This window comes from Carya illinoinensis, chromosome 9 (assembly GCF_018687715.1).
Source record: "Carya illinoinensis cultivar Pawnee chromosome 9, C.illinoinensisPawnee_v1, whole genome shotgun sequence".
Lineage (NCBI taxonomy): Eukaryota > Viridiplantae > Streptophyta > Magnoliopsida > Fagales > Juglandaceae > Carya > Carya illinoinensis.
In genome coordinates this window covers 10,601,656-10,627,173 of record NC_056760.1, presented here as the reverse complement: position 1 = coordinate 10,627,173, position 25,518 = coordinate 10,601,656, and the positions used below count along the sequence as shown (strand labels likewise).

The 25,518-nt window shown below is 35.7% G+C and overlaps 1 protein-coding gene across 1 annotated transcript; it reads left to right on the top strand.

Moving 5' to 3' along the window:
- The first annotated feature begins 7,005 nt into the window (after positions 1-7,005).
- LOC122276787 lies at positions 7,006-10,806 on the top strand. The gene is made up of 4 exons (XM_043086692.1): positions 7,006-9,587; positions 9,709-9,796; positions 9,890-10,703; positions 10,796-10,806. Exons 1-4 carry the CDS (start codon positions 7,006-7,008, stop codon positions 10,804-10,806), a joined length of 3,495 nt encoding a protein of 1,164 aa, XP_042942626.1.
- The last annotated feature ends 14,712 nt before the right edge of the window (positions 10,807-25,518 follow it).

Sequence of the window (25,518 nt, the reverse complement as noted above, 5' to 3'; positions counted from 1 at the left end):
TAAAACTTACCGTATAAGTTAAATTTTTTTTTTTTTTTTAATAATTCACGACATCATTTAAAAACACTTTTTTAATTATTAAGTTAAAAATAAATCGGTGGCAACTTCAATGGCTTTTGTATGCGGGATAAGCATTAGCCTTTTAATAATCAACCGATATGAATGGAGTGGCTCCTGCCACACTCGGGGGATCCTGACCAGATCTCGTTAGTATTTTTTGTATTTTTTTAATATATTTTTAATAATTTTAAATAAATTTTTTTTTACAAATAAAAAAGAAAAACCACAAAATTATTAAAAAAATATTTTTTAATCATTAAGAAATAAAAAATAAAAAAATTATCGGGATCCCTATCTGTAAGAGCAACATTTCTCGTATGAAAATGGGCGTAGTTTATATTAACTGCTGAGCACAAGCATAAGAATATGGGTAATGTCACTTTTAAATTTTTTTTCTCCACATTTTTTTAAATATTTTTAAAAAATAAAAAGAATACATCCATACACTAATATTTACTTTCTTAACCATTAAATAAAAATAATAATAAGAAAGTTAAAATAGATGAACAATAAAAATGAGAGAGTAAATTTATGGGACTCATTTTCCTAAGAATATAGTATGTGTTTGCGGCCACATTAGAAGGCTAATACCTAATTAAAGAGTGTTTTGTGACCTCAACTTGTACCTAAAAATATGTACGCGCGTGTTCTTTGCTAATGCACAAAGCCAAACTTCACCCATCAACAAATTGAAATTTAAGATAAAATTTAGGTGAGTCATTCGTAATTATAATATAATAAAATATAAATTATTATATAGAATATTATCAAGTTTTTCATTAAAATCTTTAAATAAAATTATTTTACAACAACTTAAAATGAGGTTTCAATATAAATTAAATTTTGTATTTTAATTTAGCAACATTTTGAAAAATTTATTTAAAAATATAAATTATTTATTGTATTAAATATTAAATTTAATATTATGGGTCTTGCACACATTGGGAAATAGAAAAATTATTTAAAATCTAATTTAATGAAATAGTTTTTATTTTTATTTTTAGAAAAAAAAAATATTTCACTTTATTTTGGGGATCTTGAATAGAGTGGCACCTTAGAGCACTGAGATTAGCTTAGCTAAATGCCAATGACTAGTCAAATTATAGCTAATAATTCCAAAATTGATCTGTATTGGAATAGCCGAGCTTTGAGCTATAATATTTTCATATGTTTATTAAAAATTAGTCAGCCACTATTCATCTTTCAAACATTATTTTATGAGTAAAATATTCTCAAATGTGTTTGTTAAATAATTAGGTGGAGAAAAAAATAGTTGAAAAATAATAATTAATAAAAATCAATTTATTAATTAATATATGGAATGTATTTGCAAAATATTAAAAAAATAAAAATTAAAAAATTATTATTAAAATATATAATCTTATATTATTATTTTAATTTTGAGATGACTAATCTAATGTAGATTAATATTCCTATTGGTTTTGATTTTAGTCAAAAGCTTTAATTTTAGTCAAATTTTAGAGTTACAATGAATTATGCTCTAACTCTAAGACAATGGCCAGCATTGAGCCGGTCGTAACCCAAAACCTCCGTCACTCATTACGTCCCACCTTAATTATCTTTCAATTGAGCAAATACAAATATGAATGCTCACTATAGCCTACCATGAAAAATCTCTCTCTCTCTCTCTCTCTCTCTCTCTCTCTCTCTCTCTCTCTCTCTCTCTCTCTCTCTCTCTCTCTCTCTTACTTTTGATTAATTCAAAAGCTTTATGCACCCGGAGTGCCAGAAAATTTCTTATCAAAGGTCTTATATTATCTTTAAAATTAATCAGATCGTTGTTACCAAACACCTTTGCCAATAAATAAAATTAAAAAATAAATAAAAAAGCTTCATCAGCTTATTCATGGTTCAACTATATGTTTTTTCCTTCCAGCTGGTTCAATTGGTTTTTTAACGATGATCCCTCAGTTGAACGAAGAAAACATAAAACTTTATATCGCCAATCGATCACTTCATTTTGAACATCCTATATATCAAACATCACCCCTCAATGAAGGGCTATATATAATTCAAAGTATTCATGCACAAATGCCTTTTAATTTTCTTGTGTTCTTTTGCCTTGATCAAGAGCAAGCATGATGGCCAGTACTCCTCCACAAGATAAGCTAGAAACTAAATGGGGATAGAGTTTGGAAAAGCAGAAAGAATCGTGTGAGCTTTAATTTTACATTGCTTTTAGATATCTGTCATGGCGTCATGCGGCTGGCTATTACGACGAGATAATTAATTTCCTTAGTCATTAATCGTTATCTCCTCGACCAATATCTATTTTATTATAATAAATGATTATCTAATTATGAATAATAATTTTTTTTTTATTTTTTCTTTAATTTTGTTAAGTCCTATTTTACTAAAAAATCTTTAAAACTCTTGATCATTTGATATGTAACATCCTTATAGAATTTAATGAATAATTATTTTACTATTATTACATATATACCCCTTAATGTTTAAGACACACTACAACATAATGGGCTTTTTGCCACGAGTTCTTTTCCCACGAGAAACCATCCTGAGAATTTCTGGTGTTATCAGACCAATCAATTTTGTGGAAAATAAAGTAATATGTTGCAGCGACATGGCCAGTCACGTGAGTGTTTTGGTGGTTAAATTAGCCTTTAACGGCGAAAGTGTGTTGCCGCAATAAAACTCCTTAAAATATTCACTACTGTAAAGAGTAAAGCTTTTCTGGACGAAAACATTTTGTGAACAAATCTCTCCTATTCGATCATAACCCTTTTCCCGGGAGAATAGAGTCTTCCCTCCCAATCTCATTCATTTTGGCTTTTCGGTGCAAACCAACAGAAGATCGACTACACGGCCAGGCGTTAAACTTGTGGGTTGTGCAAATTAGGGCTGAGGAAATTTGGATTGATCGATTGGGGCTTGAATAATTTTCCAGTGAGAAGAGAGTTGGCGTCCACGAGTTCGGCATCTCCCACGGCCAGCGTCCACCCTTTCAGTTGCCCAGAAGACACGAATCTCCCTTCCAACATGGCTTCATGTAAACGGCATCTCTTCTAAATTTATTCCCTCCCCTGTATTGCGTGATATCATCGACAGGGAGATAGAGTCAGATCTGAGGCTTCAACAAAGTAGCAAAAAGTCATCTTCTTGAGGAGGTAGCTCAAAGCCCACCCGTACTATTGTGTAAATCTCATCAATTTTATTTCTTCCTTACTCATCTTCTAATATCTTCTGCATTCTTTTAACCGCTTTCATTTCAGGTGGACTTCCTTCACTTGGCAGTAGGAAAAGATTGCATGCAGTAATCTGTAGAGCTGATGAATGGGTCTGGCCACCTTGCTTCTGCCGACATGTAATAAGTCAGGTAAGGAATTCCCACGAAATGATGTACTCTTACCTGTTGTCAAAACTCATGAATCCTTAGTTGATATTAATTGAGGCCTATGATTTAGCAACGGATCAAGATGATTAGAAAGGGGTTTCTTCCAACCCCAGTTGGTATTAACTTGCTAATTCAGCCTCTTTGCCGAGAGGGAAAAATGCATGAGGCTAAAAAGTGATTTTGTAGAAGAATCTGAACAAGGATTGTGTTGTTAATGTGGTAAATTTTACAACTATAATTCATGGGTTTTGTTAGAAGAATGATTTGGTTGCTGCTCTCTCATTGCTTGATGATATGTATCTGAGCAACAAACATCCTGATGCAGTCACGTTTACTTATTGTGAACGATGCATTGGGATATGAAAGGTAGAATGGAAGATGGGTAGGGGGGAAGATTTGTGATAATAATTAGAGAAAATGATTTTAAGACACTCATTTAGAGCGGTATATAATCATTGCAGTTATTGAAATTTAATTGTAGTTTTAGAAATCTTGAGGAGGCTGATAAACTCTTAGGTAATGTATTGAGAACAGCTTCAAAAATATCATGCTAAAATATGTCACATACTCATGGAGGCATATTTGAACAATGGAATTCCTTTGTCAGCATATAAAGTGGGCATTCGTATGTTCAACTGGAATCTGGTTCCTTACTTGAAGTGGTGTCAGAAGGTAGTATAGAACTGATGTAAAGAAGGAAAAACAGAGGAGGTAGATAAGCTTATGATGCATTTTGTTGAGCATGGGTACATTGTATTTGAGTGTCGAGAGAATCTGGGAAGCTAGTGGTACTATAGATCTGACCTTTTCATCATAATTACTTGTTGCTATCATCATGTGCTTTATCATGGTAAGCCTCTTCTTCCATCATCACGTGATTAATTTAATGTAGACACTCAATTAGATAAGTCATTCCAAGTCCCAGGTTTGGTCTCTTTTGTCATAACAATAAATTTTAGAATTGAGGCATCAGTTGTTACTCTCAAGAGGTTCAGACAACTAAAACTTGTACTAGTTCACCAATCACTAGTCTGAATGTTAATATTTAAATTTTGATTTTTTAGATAAATCTGTTGGATTAATTTAGGTTCTCTTAGATTCATTTTACACTTTCAATTATATAGATGGTCCTCATGTCTCCTACCATAAAAATTAACTCGTATTATTCTTAGATTTGATGACTAATGGATGTATTGATCTGTCATGATTTTTCTCTTTTTGTTGTCCTTGAAAATTAACTGTACATCTTCCTCTTAATAATGTGACTACAGACGTTACCAACTTAAAAAAATATATATATATTTTTTTACCACAGATGTGTGTTCTTATTTCCTCTTACTAAATTGCCTACATATGTGTGTATGAGTGTTTATTTGTTTTTTGTTTGGCCTTGGTTGAAAAATTATATATTTTTTTTATAAAATAAATTTGGGGGGAAAATGATTTTTAAACTGGTTAGTGAAGATTTTAAAGAATATTGATTTTGTCCCATGATCTTAATTTTGGTTGTCAATTCAATGAAATTTTTAAAAGCCTTATATAGTTGCACACAATCCAGTTTATTTTCATGAATTATATATAGGCCCATCAATTGATTGTAGTACCATATGTACTGAAGATCACAATAAGAAGAAGTGAGTTAAACATCTTATAGAGCACATAGAATACATAGATAATGACACACCAATAACAAAATTACCTCTGCTGCTGTTGTGGATCATGCCCTTACTCAATTTGCATAAAGGTTTATTGTGGCATTTTTTGTTCTCTTCGATAGGCTAAGTTGATAAGGCCATTTACAACTTAATAAAATACTAATGAGTAGTATGTGATTGTTCCTTGTACGGTTTAAATTTTTCTCAGAGTATGCGAAACTTGATTTGGAGTATGTGAAGTTAAAATGGGGAAATTATTGAGGAGCCTAACATGCGCAGGGCTTTTTATTTTTTTGTGTCATTTTTACTTTTATGGATTTTATTTTGAAAAGGAAAAACCTTAATTCATTAACCTTCAACCATACAAATAAAATCATCCAAAACGGTAGAGTTGACCTCAAGAGGTCCATCTTCTAATCAAACTTTCTCACTATCTGCTATAATAGCCAACGGAGCTGCTGTATGAGCAGCTTTGTTACCAGAACTATGGCTTGTTTTGAGCCTCCACACTGGTTTGCTTTCCATCACTTGCTGCAAGTCCTCTATCACTTGGCCAAGCCAAGAATTATCCTCCACCTTCAAGTTGACAGCATCAATAACAGCCTTGGCATCTCCCTAAAAAATAACTTGGTTAAAACCCAACCCAACATACAGTTCCATAACTCTGTAAAGAGCAATACTTTCTGCTTGAAAAGCTAACATAACATGGTCCTTAGAGGCAGTCAAGCATGCTTGCAGTTCCCCTGCAGATTCCCTGATGACTACTCCCATTCCCATTTTTTCATTGTCTTTATCCAAAGCAGCATTGTGTAATCAATTTCATTCAGTTGTGAATTTATTTATGTCACAGATATCTATAGCTACCCATGAGGGATACAGCTGGGCCTCGAATGCATGTCTAACATCTAGATTTCACAGCAATACAAGCATTTCCTCCTGATAACCAGTTATCTGAACATCCAGGTAAGATTTCTGCATTAATTAAATTGCTATCCCTTACTCAGGGCGAATTTCATTTATTTTCTTCTTGCCCACTCCTAACATTCATTTCCTACACCTAACTATGGCCCATTAATGGACAATTTGGTACCATAATAACTATGCATGATGATTCTGTGTACAACAAATAGATGAAAACGTGCATGTTTATTAAAAAAACATATATTTATACCATCATAAAGTATATTTTCAGCCTGAAATATTTCCCCTTGGGTTGAGTTTCTCAGAATCTTCATCTAGTATAAATGCTTTCATATTTAATTTTTCAGATCATAGTGATATATATGGATAATTGTTGAGGGGGATGTTTTCATACTTGGTGAGTAAGTTAGTATGAAACAGGGTTTTATAATAAAACTATAAGGCAAAGGGCCTAAAACAAGTCTATTGAGCTCTTACAGGTTAATTTTTATGTTGATATGGACAAGCATACGGGTATATTATTGAAATTATTTAGTGTCCATTGTGAGCCTCTCTCTCTTCTCTATGATTGTAGTTAGAGCCTTTTGGCTACATAATTTTTCAATACCATAACGAGACAGCCTAGCATGCATAACACTTACATACTGAATAATGAGAGATCTAAGGCCTTCCACTTTGGATTCCAAATACATTAGGAAACACACATCATGATTTGCCATCATTAAGACCCAACCTAGGTTTTAACTAGTTTAAAGAGAACTTCAATGGCCATAGAAAACATATGTCTTTGTTAATATCCCAAAACTGCCATTGTAAGGTAGTTACCCAATCTCATATTATTTGTGCAATGTCCAATTTTATACCCAACCCCTTTAGACTACATTTACCTTTGTCAATGATTATCGCAAGATAATCCATCTATGTGCGTTTTTGGTGGAAATTGCAGTTTTGCTGTTATCACCCTTATCAACTATAGTGTTTTCCAACCAGCATTAGATGGATAAAACATGGATGCATATTGAAGATAGATTGCAGTCCAATGAATATGGTGAAGGTGTTAGACAATTCATGACTTTGGCACAAGCCAATTCACCGGGATCAGATCGCATCCGGTGTCCATGTAAGCGATGCCGAAATAGAGCTTTCCAGCCTTTTAATCTGGTGGAAAATCACTTGTTTATCATAGGGATTGATCCAAACTATACTGAATGGATATTCCATGGAGAAGATGATCCGTTCCTACACACTACATTTTCTGATGATGAAGGTGATGATGCATCAGATGTTGATGAGTATATTGATGATGTGGACGATCTTTTAGATGACGTTCGGATGGGGTCGTTTATGGATAATACAGCTACAAATGATGGAGATGCAGACATTGATGATGAACCACACACCTCGACTACTCCATCCTTCCTGAGTTTCGAGGAGTTGGTTGCCGATGCACGACGTCCACTTTATCCTTCATGTTCAAAGTTTTCAAAGCTGTCATTTATAGTGAAGTTGCTTCACATCAAGACAATTGGTGGTTGGACGGTGAAGTCCTTTAATATGGTTATCAAGTTATTGCAAGCCGCATTCCCGGAAGCTGTTTTCCCTAACTCATATAACGACGCCCGCCGATTGGAGCGTGGTTTAGGATTTAGTTACGAAAAAATTGATGTTTGTCCAAATGATTGTGCCTTATTTTGGAAGGAAAATGTTGAGTACAATGAATGCCCTAAATGTAGTGCATCTAGGTGGATTTCAAGCACAAGTAACCAACGGCGGATACCCCAAAAAGTTCTCCGATATTTCCCTCTGAAGCCGCGTCTACAAAGACTTTTTATGTCAAAGAAAACAGCTAAAGCCATGAGATGGCATGTAGAAGAACGTGTTGACGATCCAACTTGCATGACACATCCAGCTGATTCTAGGGTATGGAAAGACTTTGATTCTAGACATGGGTGGTTTTCTCAAGATCCTCGAAATGTTAGACTTGGTCTAGCAAGTGATGGTTTTAACCCATTCAACAACATGAGCAAACCGTACAGCATTTGGCCGGTATTACTCGTTCCTTACAACTTGCCCCCTTGGTCATGCATGAAAGATCCATACACCATGTTGTCATTATTAATTCCGGGCCCTAAAGCACCAGGAAATGATATTGATGTATTCTTGCGCCCTCTTATTGATGAGTTGATGGAGTTATGGGAAGAGGGTATTAATACATATGATGCATACAATGGGCAAACTTTTAAATTGCATGCTTCATTGCTTTGGACTATCAATGACTTCCCCGCATATGCCAATCTTTCTGGGTGGAGCACAAAGGGCAAGATGGCATGCCCTGCATGTACAGCTGAGACAGATTCCATGTGGTTGCTCTATGGCCACAAACATTGTTATATGGGTCATCGACGATGGTTGCCGCGAGACCACAATTGGAGACGAAAAAAAAGTGCTTTTAATGGGTACGTTGAGCATCGGCTCCAACCATCTAGGGTTTCTGGAGAGGATTTGCTCCAACAGTTACTAGGGGTCTCACATGTTCAGTTTGGTAAATCATCAACGAAGAGGAAACGGATGCCCAACGAACTTAATTGGACAAAAAAAAGTATTTTCTTTGAGCTTCCCTATTGGCTAAACTTGGGATTGAGACATAATCTCGACGTAATGCATATTGAAAAAAACATATGCGATAATGTTTTGGGAACGTTGATGAATATTGAAGGAAAAAGTAAGGATTCTGCTAATGCCCGTAGGGATTTGGCTAATCTTGGGATAAGGAAAGAATTACACCTACAACATGAGGGTGACCGTGTGTCTATGAGTCTTCCATGCTATATGTTAAACTTGAATGAGCGACAGAGATTCTGTGCGTGGTTGTCAGAAGTCAAATTTCCTGATGGTTATGCCGCTAATATTGCTCGGTGCGTCAATGTTAGTGAAGGCAAAATCAAAGGAATGAAGAGCCATGATTGTCATATATTTATGCAAACACTGCTGCCGGTTGTGATTGGTGGGTTTTTACGACCTGATGTTCGTCAAGCTTTGATAGAGCTAAGCTCGTTTTTCAAGGAGTTATGTTCACGAACTTTGACCTACTCAGTGTTGCATCAGCTTGAAGCTAACATCCCCATTATTCTCTGTAAATTAGAGATGATCTTCCCTCCTGCATTTTTTGATATCATGGTGCACCTTGCAATTCACTTGCCAGAGGAGGCATTATTGGCAGGGCCTGTGCAGTATAGATGGATGTACCCGTTTGAGAGGTATTTAGGGAAGTTTAAGCGGTACGTTCGTAATAGAGCCCGTCCAGAAGGCTCAATTGCCGAGGCATATGTTCATCTTGAATGTCTAACATTTTGCTCTATGTACCTTCATGATATTGAGACTAGATATAATCGAGGTGAACGCAATAGTGATTTGGCCATCGACTCGACTGAGTCGAGCAAGGGTCCCCGTTTATCGGTTTTTTCACAAAAGGTCCGCCCATTGGGGAAAGTTATCTCTCATAGATTACCAGACACACAAATGGCAAAGGCCCGGTGGTATGTTCTTAATAATTGCATGGAGGTTGAGCAATACATTGAGTAAGTATACCTTTATTGATGTCATATAATGTTATCCTTCCCCTTGTAACATTTAGAACATATGTTATCCTACCCCTTCATTGATGTCATATAATGTTATCCTTCCCCTTCATTGATGTAGGGAGCACTATAACAAGATCAAAGAGGAGGACCCCAATAACATCGATCGTAGGCACCAAAATCAATTCCCATCGTGGTTTAGATCACGCGTAAGATTTAGTAATCTTTCTCTACATTTCTATTTTATTAATATAGCGAGTTTTTCACACGCCCTATCTTCTGTCCATGCTTTTTCCAAGCAGATTCGAGAGTTGCGTGCATTTAGTCCTGATGACGTCACCGATGACATCTACACATTAGCATGTGGTCCCGATCCATGGGTTGGTTCATATGCTGGATGTATAATGAATGGAATTCGGTTTCATACGAAAGAGCGTGAAAAGCATCGTCGCACCCAAAACAATGGGGTGGTGGTCACTAGCGAGCATCAGGGAACCCACGTTGACTACTACGGTGTATTGAATGACATTATAGAATTACGCTATATGGGTTGGCGTAAGGTTTACTTGTTTAGCTGTACTTGGTGGGACATTGGGGACCCAAGGAGGGGGATACATGTTAGGGACCATCTAATTAGTGTGAATATGGCTAGGCAATTATATAAAGATGAGCCTTTCGCCTTAGCATGCCAAGCATTGCAAGCGTTTTACCTAAAAGACCCGACCTTGGGGGGAAGTTGGCATGTTGTACATAAGATTACGAGTAGGAATGTTTTCAACATTCGGTCGATGACCCCAAGAGAGGATGAGGATGATGATGACGAATCCTCTAGGGGTCAATCGGAAGATGAGGGTGACGCTAATGGCAACAACTATGGACCTGTTATGGAGAGTGACTCAGCCATACCGAATCCATTGCATCGAGTCGATGAACAACATTTGCCCATTGATCCATCTATTCTATCACGTCGACACCTTACCCAACCAGTTGACGATGACGTCTTTATTGATGATGACATGCATGACAATGAGGATGGGATGATTAACATAAATGATGAGAATAACTCTGGTAGTGAGTCCGATCATCAACATGATCAGGACTCAGATGATGATGATGGTATTTCTTTCCCATATATACATGATGATTATATATATGCCATGTGGTTATACAAAGGTACTCGTAACTAATTTTGTGCATGTTCTTTGTAGTTTCTGCATGACTTCAAAAGGCTATGGTGGGAATTGCATAGATGTTGCCTGACTTCACAGTTGAATGAAACAACAAGAGGTATTAGTGGTTTGACAGAAACAGTACGCTTCTTTCCATTTGGATAAGTTCAAAGGGGTGAGGTCTTTGACTGCCTAGTACAAATGTCCATATATTCACAATACACTTCTTGTCTGTCATTAATAGAACATGACAGACAAGAGGTGTATGAAATTATTTCTTGAGAGTCATGAGAGCCACTCATAAGATCTTTATTGCAAAGCACAAAAGCCTGGTTTAACTAGTTGAAACTAGCAGGCTAAGCAATTTGGGCTTAGCTGAGATCTTGACATTAGAACTAATTATGAGTTTTTTACCCAAACCATAGTTTAACTATAAATTTATGGGAGATTTGTATAGCAGTTTCCTTTTCCAAGACAGTTGATAGCCATAGAAATTATTGGAAAAAACAGAGCTAAGATTAGGCATATAGTGCATAATTTTGCCTACTTACCAATCACAAATAATCATGGTTATGTATAGGAAGTAGTAATGTACTCATCAGGTTTAAATATTGGATGCAGATGAACTGGTCTATCACATACTAACATTGTGATAGACCTACAATATCAACTTACCAACCATGCACATTTATGGACGTCAATGCTGGACATGGAGGAGGCATTATTGCTGGGGAGTTCAAGTTTATATGATATGGGGGTCAATGATGAATATTAGAGATGAGATTTAAATGGTGTACTGAAAAATCAGATTGAGCCATGATGTTAGTGTATGCTAAAACATAACGTTATCCACTGAAATTAATGCATTAACTGGAAATAGAACCAAGTGCTGGAAATCACATGTTAATCCACATAGAAAATAGAAACAAATGGTGTAAAACGGCAACACAGGACTTATAATTAAGCAGTTATGAGCCATGTGTTGCTGTTAAGCAATTATAATTAAAATGTTAAGCAGTTACAGCAGCAACACAGCGTCACATGTAGCAGATTTAATTAAAATGTGCTTGGTGTATGAGATTCAATGGCCCAGTACCAATTATAAAACATAGTGTGACTTTATGGACATACAATTCCCCATGGAGATGACACTAAACTCAATTTTTTGGTCAAACAATCAAAATATTTTATTGAGAAATAAAACTTGGTAAATTTTATTTCGAAAAAAAGGTAAATCCAAATTGTTCCTGCACAAGGACTAAAAGTGTTATTTTGGTAAACAAAAAAAATCCAAGTATTAAATTGGGCAACAAGATGGACATGCAAGGATGTTAAAAGACAACAAGTGAAATCTTTTTTCCAACAAGTAATTAAACTTGGACGTTGTTTAATTTTTCCTGCAATTAGAATAAATTCATATGCAGCACTATGCATATGGTTGTTACAGTTGTGGCTGGGAGTGTTGTCACTTTTATTACTATCACATTTGATACTTAATTTTACTACCCAAATAAAAGAGGCGGGAACTTTATTGAGGGGCGGGATGGACAAATTTGGGAGTACAAGTGAACTGGTGCCAGGGTCACTTCTCAAGTCAGAACAAATGGGGACAGCTGTACTCTTACCTATCCATTGGGTCCATATCACACTTGCTCTGATATATTTTCTCATTGGTATTTTACGAACTGTACGTGCTGGAGATAAGAAGACTGAGCTCTCACCTAAGTGTGTTTTCAGAGACTTCAAGCCTTTGATCTTCAGTAAGTAACCAAAAGCTTGAGGCTTCTCCTAGGGGTATCCATTGCTGAGTGAGTTGTATAAGAATACCTGCACATTTTTCCCCCTTAGTCATTTCACAAAGTTACTCTATTTTTGGATTTCCATACTAGTTTTGGGCCTTAACTTTTCAGCAAAATATAAAGGTACATGTTTTCCCAAATCCTGGAACACACGGCCAGGATTTTTCAGTATATGTTATTTGCACACAATTCTGTTTTGGCTTGCATGACACAAAATTATTACACTTTGTTCACATTTAGCAACCTGTAATATGATCTTGTCATGTTTGGGGGGTTTGAAATCACATATATTTATTTAGCCAATAGAAAGTTACAGTTTTGAAACATCTAGGTGTTTATATCGAGTAAGATTCTAGTTTGTTCAATGAGTTAAAAGAAAAAAGCTTGAGGCATGTCCTAGGGGTATCCATTGCTGAGTGAGAGCTACAAGAATACTATGACAGTTTTTCCCTCTTAGCCATTTCATAAAGTTACTTTATTTATGGATTTTCTCACTGGTTTTGAGCCTTAACTTTTCAGCTGCCACAAAACTCAGCAAAATACAAAGGTACATGTTTTCCCAAATCCTGGAAAGTATCTTCTGGATTTTTAAGTAAATGTTATCTGCATCTCTACTTGATTTGGGCTTGCATGACATTTCTAAATTATTACACATTGCTCACATTTAGCAACCTGGTAATCTAATCTTGTCATTTTTGGGGGGTTTTAAATCACGTCCACTTTATTTAGCCAAGAGAAAGTTATAGTCTACTAAACCTAAGATTTGATACGATTTATGAATAAAGCATAAGAGTGTTTCCTACTTAGTGTTACCTGGTTGGTGAGGAAGGAAGAACAGTGGAGGTGGAAGATTGTTTGTAGAGCTTCTTTATACACAATTATGGCAAATAGGTCATATGGTTAGTAAAGTGGACCAGTTGCTTCAGTAATATTTTTAGACTTGATAATGTATTTGCCTCAAACATGGTATCTTAGTTTTACATATGCTGTCACTAGAGATCTATTTCTACCATCTTTTCATACAATATCTCAGCTTACCATATAATGTTTTATTACTTTACAAAACAACCTATTTATCTAACATTGATGTAAGTATGTAAGGCAGTGTTAAGGGGGAATATATTGCTAAGGAAAACCACCAGCAAGCACAGCATATTTAAATTTTTATGTTACATCATTTTTTTCTAATTGGTAATGTTTTTGGATTGCATGTTTAATTTTAATTTGGATCCAAGTTGGGTGAAAGATGTGGCGAACTGTAAATGGAGGAAGGAGGGGACAACGGGGTAGCCACAAAAGAGCATCAATAACTGCACGTAGCAGCCCAGCTGCACCTAACTATGGGCCAGCTGCACAAGATCCGCCTCCAAGAAGGAATTCCCGAGATGATTTGGAAGCATTCATGAATGACTCGACCGAAGCACAAGTAGGAGATGTAGGCATACAACAATCGAGAGATATAGGACAAGCTGCACGTAGCAGTTTGGGTGCACGTAGCAACCCAGCTGCACAAGATCCACCTCGAAGTAGGAATTTGCGGGATGAGGAGGAAGCATTCATGAATGACTCGACCCAAGCACAAGGGACAGATGTGGGCATACAACAGTTGATGGCTGTAGGAGAAGCTGGAGAGGGTAATATTATTTCAGGTCTGACAGCTATTAAAATAAATGTTATACCTGTTTTTTTACTCATTTGTTGAAGCTAAACAGCTAGGGTAGGATTTATTGGGTAGTTATAAATCAATAAAGTCTTAAAATAGTTAACTCTTTGGTCTGTTTTTTGTGATGCAGCTCCACCCATTAAAAAGCGTGGTCGAGGGCCTGCTAGGGGCACAGAATTCGAACGCCTAAGGAAAATGGGAAAGATACCTTTGGTAATACAAGATGGACATAGAGGTCCATCATGTGAGAATTCATCAATCTTTAGTAGTCGATTGACGTTAATCGTTAAAGTACATGCTGAACTTAGGCATGAAAGCTGGGGTTCAGTAACTAATGAGGAGAAACAAGAGCTGATCGATCGCGTTAGGGTAGGAATTTTTTTTATAATGGTAACTATTTAATTCCATAATCCAATGTGCTATCGTTGATTCATAACGTTTATATAAATCTACTTGGGTTGCAGGCAGATTTTGTCTTAGATTGGACAAAAGAAAATCACCGTGAAATGGTGTGTACATATCTAGCTGATAAGTACAACGCCTATCACTACGAACTCCACAAAGTTTATTTAAAGTATAGATCTCATGAGGAGGCCCTTGATGGTGGGGCATCTATGGTGGACAGCAGTGTTTGGAAGTGGCTTTGTGAGCGGTGGGCAAGTGGAACATTCAAGGTATATTAGTACTAGTTTTAAGAACATTATCACACAGGTTTTACATTCCTCTATATGGATAATTTTAAATGTTAAGACTTCTATATGATTAATTTTTCAGCCTTTTTAATTTTCAGCTTATAAGTCGAAAAACCATTAAATTGATAAACTCTTGTAATTCAGGAGCACTCTCGAAGGGCTACTGCAAATAGGAAGAAATTAAAGGTCAAGCATACGGGTGGAAGAAAATCCTTTGTCAGGATTTTGGAAGAAAAAGTATGTACAGTCAAGCATTTTTCCCATATATGTACTACAACTAGTTCATGAATTTTATCATTAACTGTTACTGGTTGATGCTAGCGTGAAACTGCACCCAATCTGGTTGCTTTTTATAAAGAGACACACTGGTCAAAGCAAAAGGGCAAATTTATCAATGCTACAACTGAACATAACTATGTAAGATTGGTTTTCATTTAGTTCATGTATTGGACTTAGTATTGCATGAAATCTAACTACTTATTGTGAAATTTTTACCACAATTCAGAATCTTATGTTGGAGCAATTGCATGAGAAGGACCCTGAAGAGGAGAATATTGTTGAAGCAGCTGAGGTTGTTTTCAAAGATGTTTTAGGATATAAATCTGGGTATGCACAGGGGCTGGGGCACTCGGTCATTCCTGACCCTTCTCCATCAATGCAGAAGAACAAGGCTTTTAAACGTTTATACGAGGAGAATGAACGGAACAAGAGTTCTGCAGATATGTATAAGGAAAAACTACAGCAAATAATGGGGAATTTGGAGGCTATGCAACATAATTTCTCAGAGTATGAGAAAACAATGAACTTCCGAGTGTCTGAGTTGGAGGGAAATACTGAGTCTCATAGGGAGACTCAAAGAGATGCTTAGGCATCTCTATCCATGCATATTTTGGTAGTTTTTTGAGATTTTTTGGTGGATTGTGACAATCCTGTAACCATGGCAGTGTGCAGAGAGGTAGAACAGAGAAATTTTGATGTGTAATGTGGGGAGTTTTAGGGGTGAAGTTTACAACAAGTGGTTTTGTTATGATCCTAGTTTTATGAGATGGTTGTACAATTTTTGTGAAGGTGTTTAATCCAATTTTTTTAGTCTTCTGCATATAAATGCAGGGTATGAAGGGGTGATTTTCTTTAAACCTACAGCTTTTTTCCAGGATCAAGAGATGACTTTCCTAATGCTGGACTTGAAAATTATCCTAGGTATTTTGTCTAAGTTTCTTTGACAGTTGTGATTATGTATGCTGGAGCTTTTATTGTATTTCCCAAATTTTTTGTGTGAACTTACTGAATCTGTTTATTCTATACAGGTTCCACAAATGGATGGGATCTTTTCTTCACTTGGTGTACACCACTGATGACACCTGACTTGATATCACTAGCATGCATGTAGAAGAGTAAGAGATTGGTGGCAAGAAACTAATTACTCTAAACTAATAGAGTAAGTTACAAACTTTGTTATAGATCTTGAGTTTGTCTAAGTTGAAATACATTATAGGATTTTATTAGCTACTTGATAACTGGTTGCTGGATATAAGGTGAGCAATACTAATTGGGTACGGTCATTATATAAATAACTATATATAGTTGGATTGAATTTGGGTTAGCCAAAGGATTTGTATTCATAAGGATTTATGGATATTTCATTGTAGTTTGGTTTATATAATTAATGAATATAGAAGAGTATGCAGTGGCTTTAAGACATGTTTGTATTAAAAAGTGCTGGTAAAAAAATAGGGTAAAGGCAGGAAAATGTATGAAACTCCAACACATTTATAGTCTGCAGTGTATGGGTGGGTTTGTAAATCCAAATCTGGTTATTATTATGATGTTGGAGTTTGGTCATTATATAAATAAATATATATATCAAATAGTAGTTGGAATATGATTAAAATGTGCTTGATGGTGCACCTTGGATAGATGTAAAAGATGTTAGTATTATTCTTTTTGGAATTAGCCTCCTATGGAGTTCAGTAACAGTTTTAGTACACAAATACCCTATGTTCCTAGTTTATAATATTGTGTGGTTGTATGTTTGATGTGATAAATTCCACTGGAGTCATTACTTAAAAAGATAAATTCCACTAGAGTTATGATATAGATGGTTTACGTGATTACTTGTGGCACAATAGCTCCTAATAAAAAGAAGTGTGTTCATACGAGTTTAACATGGTGCAGTGGGCTTAACAGCAAGATGTATTAGTTGATGTAGTAGAACTGTTTTTCTGTTAAACTGGTGGAATATTAAACTGTTATTTCATATTGTTTTCAGGTATTGAGAACATCAAGATGTATGGATGAAGAGTTTTGTTCGGGCAAAGTTTTACTGGGAAGATGAAGTGAAACTGGATCTTGTGAATCTGATATGTGTCTAGAACTCAAAATATTATGTATGCGTGGATTATATTAATCATTTTGGGTTCTATTAGTTGATTAGGCTGTTGTGATGCTCAAAAATGTAGTCTTCCCTCTTGTACTCCCTACTTTACAAATATTGATGTATTTCTCACCATGGGTTGATGTATTTCAATATTGGAATGATGTTTTAATTTTCAAAGTGTGATATATATATACATGGGTGCAACCAGAGAATTTGGATCCAATAACTTTGCAGTAGTTATGTTATATATATATATATTATATATATATATGTGATATCAGATTCATTAATATTCATATTCAGCCTATATATATAGCATTTTGAATTCAGCAGGATATTATGAGAAAAGACCATGACAGGAAGAGTGAGAAATGGTAGTAAAATTACTACATTTTGTTGTAGTATTCCCCACAAAGAAACAGGTGACAAAAACTCTATTCCAACTAAGGTTACAATGAGAAATTGTAACCAGACTAAGCCACCAAATGGAATGGTGACAAAAGAACTCGTGGGCAAATTGTTTTTCCCACAAATAAAGATCATGAACAATACTCTTTATTGACAAAATCAAATAGTCCAGAAAATTATATTTCCAACCTTTAGTCACTAAATCAAATAATAGGAAAGTATGTATTGCTAGGAAACAATGTCATGCAAAAAATTCTTTACCTACGAGTTCATTAGGTGGGAAATAGTATAATTTCATCTGTTATTGACAATGGACTTTGGTTGGGAAAGATTTATTCCCACGAAATATGTTCATGAAAAATATAAATGCCACCAAATCATTTAGTGTGAAAACTAGTATTTCCCACTAGCCAAAACTGATTTTAGTCACCTTTTGCCACAAAATTTATTGACTTTCTCCACTACCTATTTGGTGACAAAATGTAAGCATTTCCCACTAATTCACTAATTAGTGGAAAAAAACACTTAGTGTCACCAACTTTATGTCACTAATCTCCCACGAATAGATTTAGTGGGAAAAAGAGCGTTTCCCACTACGAGTATAGTTTTTCCGAGTAAATACCCTCGCGGGAAAAACTAACAAATGTTGTAGTGACATGACTGAATTGTTCCTGGACTAATGGTTTACGTGGGCTTGATTTCTTTGATAAGCTTAAGTTTTTACAAAATTAATAGGTTATTTTATGTTAGAATCGGACTCACGTTAGCTTTATTTTTATAAGATTTGTTTTAAGTTAGTTTTATTCCGATGTAGGCCTTGTCCTAAGCCTCAATATTTGTATTTGCATAAATAATAGTTTTATTTAAATTATATTATTAACTATTATTCTACTACAACTAAATTCAATAATACTGATAATAAGAAATTAAGAATTGTTTGAATGGATTAGTCTATTTTGTTGAACGAGATCTTTACTGTATACTTTAATGGAATTTGATATAATTATTTATTATATTGTTCATTGAAAATGAAGATATATTATTTTTTTAAAAATAATAATTTTACCCAATTAGGCAAACGCTGCACGTTGATCTTATCCTAGTATATATATATATATATATATATAATGTATTTTCATAAAGGCCAATTTGTTTAGGCTAGCCTTGGAAAATTTTATACATCATATTACCATCCCATTCCATTAAGTCAGATGTGACACATTTATCACTATTAAATGATTATTTTTTATATACTTTTTTATTATCCAATAGTGATGAATGTGCCACATTTTAATTATTTAGTATGAGAAAAATAAAATGAGAGTGTAATGTATAGATAAGATTTTTGATGATTAATTTTGTTATTTCGTGCAAAGAAAATTCTATATATCACAATATATACTATCATCTCAATATATAAAATATAACATATTTATCACTATTATATGATCATTTATTAAATGATTCTTTATCATCTAATGGTGATAAATGTGGTACATATTATATAGTAAAATAAAAATAAAATAATAGTGTAGTGTATAACATTACTCTCTGTACGTACAAATTGGCCTTGATATTAATAAAAGATCCATCTTATGATCCATTTCAGATGCATCCTCCAAAGTTCCACTCATGATCCAAGATGGATTCTATGGCACTTCAAGTAATCTGTCTACATGACCAGGTAAATTAATAAATTGTTTCTTTCATTACGAGTGGAACTTGTACGTAATTAGTTAACTGACTAGTGGACACCCAGAGAAATTCACCACCACTACAAGTACGTCCAAGGCCTAATTAGTGGGTCCATATGTACACGTACAGTCAATGTCGACTGAAATGTCTATAATGTGATGGTGAAGGAAAGCCATAGGGGCGACTACTTACGTCGACTCGCGCGATGAAGAAGAAAGTCGCCTTGGGCATAGGTTTTCACGATCATCTGGTTCTAAGTTATGATCACGTGAATTCGATCTAACCCTTCATCATGCCCTACATTAATTCACTACACTTTCACTTAGAATAAAGATAAAGACACAATCTCGTGTATAACTATTTTACAGCTCTAGCTGTTTAATTAAAATGAATTGCATTTTGTACAACAGGGTTGTAGGAAAAGTATCATTATTAAACTATAAGAAAAATGGGTTGGGTATGTTGAGGAATAAATCTCACATTGCCTGTAGATAAGGTCTTGAGCATGTTTATAAGGTTGGAGTAAACCTCTCTCTTAGAACTAGTTTTAAGAGATGAGTTAGGCCCATGAAGAAATTCACGGTATCAGAGCCAGCTATAGGACCAATGGGGCCTACACTACTTATCCCGTGACAAAGACCAGAAAAAATACTGGCCTGCACGTGAGAGAGGGTGTTGAGGAATAAATCTCACATTGCCTGTGGATAAGGTCTTGGGCATGTTTATAAGGTTGGGGTAAACCTCTCTCTTAGAACTGGTTTTAAGAGATGAGTTAGGCCCATGAATTTCTTCAAGGTATTTGTTGTAAGAATTATAAATGGAGGAAGTAAAATAGAGAAGAGATATTATAAACTAATTGGCTTACTTTTCACTTTGTATTCAATCATAATATATATAAGATTACATATAACAAACTGGAGAATTTTAAGGAATACAATCAGATTATGGTTTAACAGAATGAGAAGAATGTGCAGATGGTTCAAGTGGTTCAGGTGTTGCAACATAATCATTGCCAGCTGCATATTTGCTGATCACTTGATTCTCGTAACTGATCACTTGATTCTCGTAACTGATCATTGACTAAGTCAGTGCATACTCTAACACCCCCTTGCAAATTGATGGGTAGTTGGATAACCATGAGTTTGGATCTTAGAAATTGAAACCGAGCTGCAGTCTGGCCTTTAGTAAACATATCTGCTATCTGATCTGTAGTAGAGATATATTTAACAACAATATCTTTATTTACTACCTTTTCTCTAATAAAATGATAGTCAATTTCCACATGCTTGGTTCGGGCATGGAAGACAAGATTCAATGATAAGGCTAGTGCTCTGATGTTGTCACACCAGATGGTAGGAGGCGATGAAAGATAAATCTGGAACTCCTTCAATAACATTCTAACCCAATAAGCCTCTGCTATAGCTAAAGCCATGCTTCGGTACTCAGCCTCAGTGCTTGAATGCAAGACGACAGCTTGTTTCTTGGCATACCATGATATTAAATTCTTTCCTTGAAAAATGCTAAATCCACTGGTGCTTCTCCTGTCATCAGGATTTCCAGCCCAGTCCGAGTCTGAGAAAACATTTAAGTTGACAGCAGAAGGTGCATAAAATAGGCCGTAGTCAACTGTGCATTTCAAATAACGAAGGACCCTTTTTGCTGCGATCCAATGAGAGTCTCGTGGACTATGCATAAATTGACATAGCTGATTTACTGCATAGGAAATATCAGAACGTGTAATGGTGCAGTACTGCAATGCACCCACCACATGCCTATATTCAGTAGGATCCAATAAAAGTGTGCCATTTTCGGAATAGAGTTTCGTTCCTGAAGTTGAAGGACAGGCTAAAGGTTTAGCACCAATCATTTTTGTGCTGTCAAGTAAATCCAAGATATATTTAGCCTGTCTGAGATGAAGACCCTCATTGTTTCTTTGTGCTTCAATACCAAGGAAGTAACTTAGCTAGCCAATATCTCTGAGATGAAATTTGTCCTTCAAGCTGTCAATAAAAGAATGAATGGCAGAAGGGCTGGACCCAGTGACTATGATGTCATCTACGTAAACCAACACAAAAATTTTTAATGCATTAGTACAAAATGTAAACAAAGAATAATCAACTTTGGATTCCTCAAAACCAAGCTCTAATAATTTCTGAGATAGCCTTCGAAACCAAGCTCTTGGAGTTTGTTTGAGTCCGTAGATAGATTTATGAAGACGACACACTAGATCAGGTTGACTCTCATCAATAAATCCTTGTAGTTGTTCCATATAAACCTCTTCATCAAGGCTGCCATGTAAGAATGCATTCGAGACATCTAATTGTCGAATCTGCCAACTGAATGTTACTGCAAGTGATAAAACTAATCTGACCGTAGTTGGTTTAACTACTGGAGAGAAAGTGTCAAAGTAGTCGATTCCAGATTTTTGATCAAAGCCCTTTGCCACAAGTCTGGCTTTGTAGCGTTTAATACTACCATCAGGGTGTCGTTTAATTTTGAATACCCATTTATTCCTCACAACATGTTTACCATTTGGTCGTGGACAGAGAGACCACGTTCCATTCTCCATCAAAGCATCAAATTCACGTCCCATAGCTTGTCTCCACTCAGGTTTTGCTACTGCTTGTGTATAGCAAGTTGGCTCAAATTCTATAAGGACATAGTGAAACAATAGAAAGGATGACGAGTAGCATAAAACATTTTAAATCCACGATATTCTTTAGGTTTTGAATTTCCTATTTTAGAACATGATAAACTTGTCGGCATCTTGCTGTCATTTTCTGGTGAAATTTGGTTGTTATCATTTGCTGGAAAGGAGTCCTCATCAAATATTACATGCCTCGAGATGTAGACCCTATCGGTGTTCAAATCTAAACATCTATAACCTTTTTGTTGACCAGCATACCCAAGGAAGAGGCATTGTTTGCTTCGAAAGGATAAATTGTTATCTTCATAAGGTCTTAAGTATGGATAGCAGGAACATCCAAAGGTCCTAAGGGAACTGTATGATGGTAGCTTTTTATAGAGCATGAAGTAAGGAGACAGATTGTGGAGGACTTTTGTAGGCAGGCGATTTATAAGAAAGACTACTGTAAGAAAGGCATCAGTCCAATATTTAGTTGGTAGATGTGCTGTGGCTAATAAAATTAAACCAGTTTTTTGTATATGTCGATGTTTCTTTCAGCAATGTCATTTTGCTGTGAAGTATAAGGGCAAGTTAATCTATGATATATCCCATATTTTGCTAAAAAGGATTTAAAATTGTTGGAAAGATATTCTCCCTCATTATCTGGCTGTAGTTACTGAATTTTAGAAGAAAATAAATTTTCCACAAGAGCTTTGTATTCTTGAAAAATAACAAATACATCAGATTTAAATCTCATGGGATACATCCATGTGAAGCTACTAAAATCATCGACAAAGAGAACATAATAGTGACAGCCACCAACAGAATTTACTGGAGAGACCCATACATCAGTGTGAACTAGCTGCAAAGGCTTTGTAGATTGACGGGTGCAATTAGGAAATGGGAGTTTTGTAGCTTTTCCTAATTGACAAGAGCTACAGAAACTCAACTGTTTAAAAGGCTTAGAAAAAGACAAGTGAGGACACAAATGATCTAAGGTGGACTTGGCTGGATGCCCCAGATGATTGTGCCAGTGGTCCAACGAAGTTTTTATTCCTAACTTGGCAGTGACGCAACGTAATTTATTTGAGGAGCTCTTGTGACCAGCAAGTGGATAAAGACCATTTTCACCTTTCCTTGAAGCAAGATGCGACCCGTCTGGTTGTCCTTTACACAAAAATCAGTAGCGGTCAGTACAAAATAACAATCATTGTCTAAACACAATTGATTAATAGATAAGAGATTTGCAGAAGCATTGGGACAATGAACTACATTTTTAAGGTTAAAAGAGGCATTGTCAAAGGTTAGAGTAGAATTTCTAGTATGTTTGACAACTAAACCTGAGCCATTGCCTACTTGGACAGTATCAGCACCCTCGTAGGACTCTTGGTTGGTTAAATTTGCTGCATTGGCAGTGATATGAGCGTTTGCTCCACTATTCACATACCAGACATGTTGATCATAAGAATTGTTGGTTTCAACAGCCATGGCAGCAAGATCAGTAGGTGACAACCGTCCCTGAAAAGAGAAGTCAAACTGATGATAAAAATCAAGGGCAATATGGCCTCTCTTACCACAAATATGACAGGTTGGCCTATCATTAGCAGGTTGATTGGAACGAGTGGTAGGATTGCCTTTATTTTGATTATAAGAGGACTGCTGCAGTGATGATCTTAGAGGCGTTTGCAACTTTGGCTTCCTGGGAAAGTTTGATACTTTCCCTTTTTGGTGTGCTGCAAAAGCATACTGCTGATCAGTGGCAGGGTTAGCTTGGGCATCAATAAGAGTTTTAAAACTCAAAAGCTCAGCTTGGAAGTCATCAAAAGAGAGGTCTTTATCAAGGCTTGCAAAATTGAAAGAAGTGATAAAAGGGTTGAAGGTTGGTCAAAGTCCTCTCAATAAAAAGCTAATGAGATCTTGATCATCAGTAGCTTTTCTTGCAGCTGCTAATTGATCAACCAAGCCTTTTGCTTCCTCCATAAAATCACTACAAGATCAATGGCCTTGAGTAATGGGCTGAAGTTGTCTCTTTAACGGAGCAATTCTAGACCGTGAAGTTGATGAAAACCGAGTGTGAAGAGCATCCCACACTTGTCGAGAAGTTTTCATACCATAAACAGTAGAGACTAGCTTCTCTATAATAGAAGCAAGTAGCCAGCTCAAGACACAGGTGTCTTTCTTTGACCACGCTGTGTAGGCTGGATTAGGTGTTCCATCAGAAAGAGTTTGTGGTGGATTAGACATAGCTCCATCAGCAAGATCATGACTCCTGAGGAAAACCATAAATTGGACGCTCCAAGGCAGGTAGTTGGGGTCGACCAATTTCTGAGAAACAAGTTGGGAATTGGCCTGAATAGTAGGGTGGGGAGGAGGGGTAGGTTCATTGGAGGGAGTAGAATTTGAGGCCATTGTTGAGGAAGTATGTTGGGGAAAGCAGAAGCGTATCAGCAGGATCAGGCATTTGCCTTTTTACTAGCTGATACCTTGTAAGAATTATAAATGGAGGAAGTAAAACAGAGAAGAGATATTATGAACTGATAGCCTACTTTTCACTTTGTATTCAATCGTAATATATATAAGATTACATACAACAAGCCGGAGAATTTTAAGGAATACAATCAGATTATGGTTTAACAGAATGAGAAGAATATGTAGATGGTTCAGGTGGTTCAGGTGTTGCAACATAATCAGTGCCAGCTGCATATTTGCTGAACTGTCTTGATTCTTGTAACTGATCACTTGATTCTCGTAATTGATCATTGACTAATTCAGTGCATACTTTAACATTTGTGACCAACTTTTTACAACCAAAAGACTATTTGCGACTCATTTTAGTTGGAAATAGTCATTTGGCTGGAAATAACTTGTCGCAAATAAGCAGTTTTCTTGTAATAGAAAATAAATATCACTTGTTTAAAAAGAAATTATAAAAAAAGTAGCAAAAGAGTTGTATCCTTCACAAAAATAACCCACCTCTTTAACTTACTTCTATGAGTATATATATATTAATGCTTGTTTTATCTCCTCTATCCCCCTTTTTTTTTTGACACTTTGGAGAGTTTGCTTCAAAATATAAGAACATGACCCCATTAATTCGTCACGAATTAAACTAGAACATGATCAATCCAAAAGCTTAATTCTATGGGAATGGACATGATAATACTTTCTAATAAAAAAAAGTTCACTACTCGATCATCCTTATCACTATTACGTACCGAGTATGGGATAGATGACTACCCAACCAATCAGGTTTTTTACAGTTACGTACAGGTGAATTATTCTGACGTATATTCTACACGAGCAAGCAAAATGGAGTCCTTTATACTTGCTCATGAGAAGAAAAGAAAGAAAAGAAAGAAAAGCAAATGGCGGCCTTGCATCGACATGAAGTGGTTTCCACATCTGAGGCTCACTCAAATTCCTAAAAGTCCTATGTTTCTGTCACACCCTTTTTAAGAGGAAACGGTATACAGATTTTATTAAAAAAATCATCATCTATGTA

Coding starts and splice junctions, on each gene's coding strand:
- LOC122276787 (XM_043086692.1), top strand. CDS start 7,006: ATGGATAAAACATGGATGCATATTGAAGATAGATTGCAGTCCAATGAA. Junction 9,588..9,708: donor GAGGTTGAGCAATACATTGA/GTAAGTATACCT, acceptor TCATTGATGTAG/GGAGCACTATAACAAGATCA. Junction 9,797..9,889: donor CATCGTGGTTTAGATCACGC/GTAAGATTTAGT, acceptor TTTTCCAAGCAG/ATTCGAGAGTTGCGTGCATT.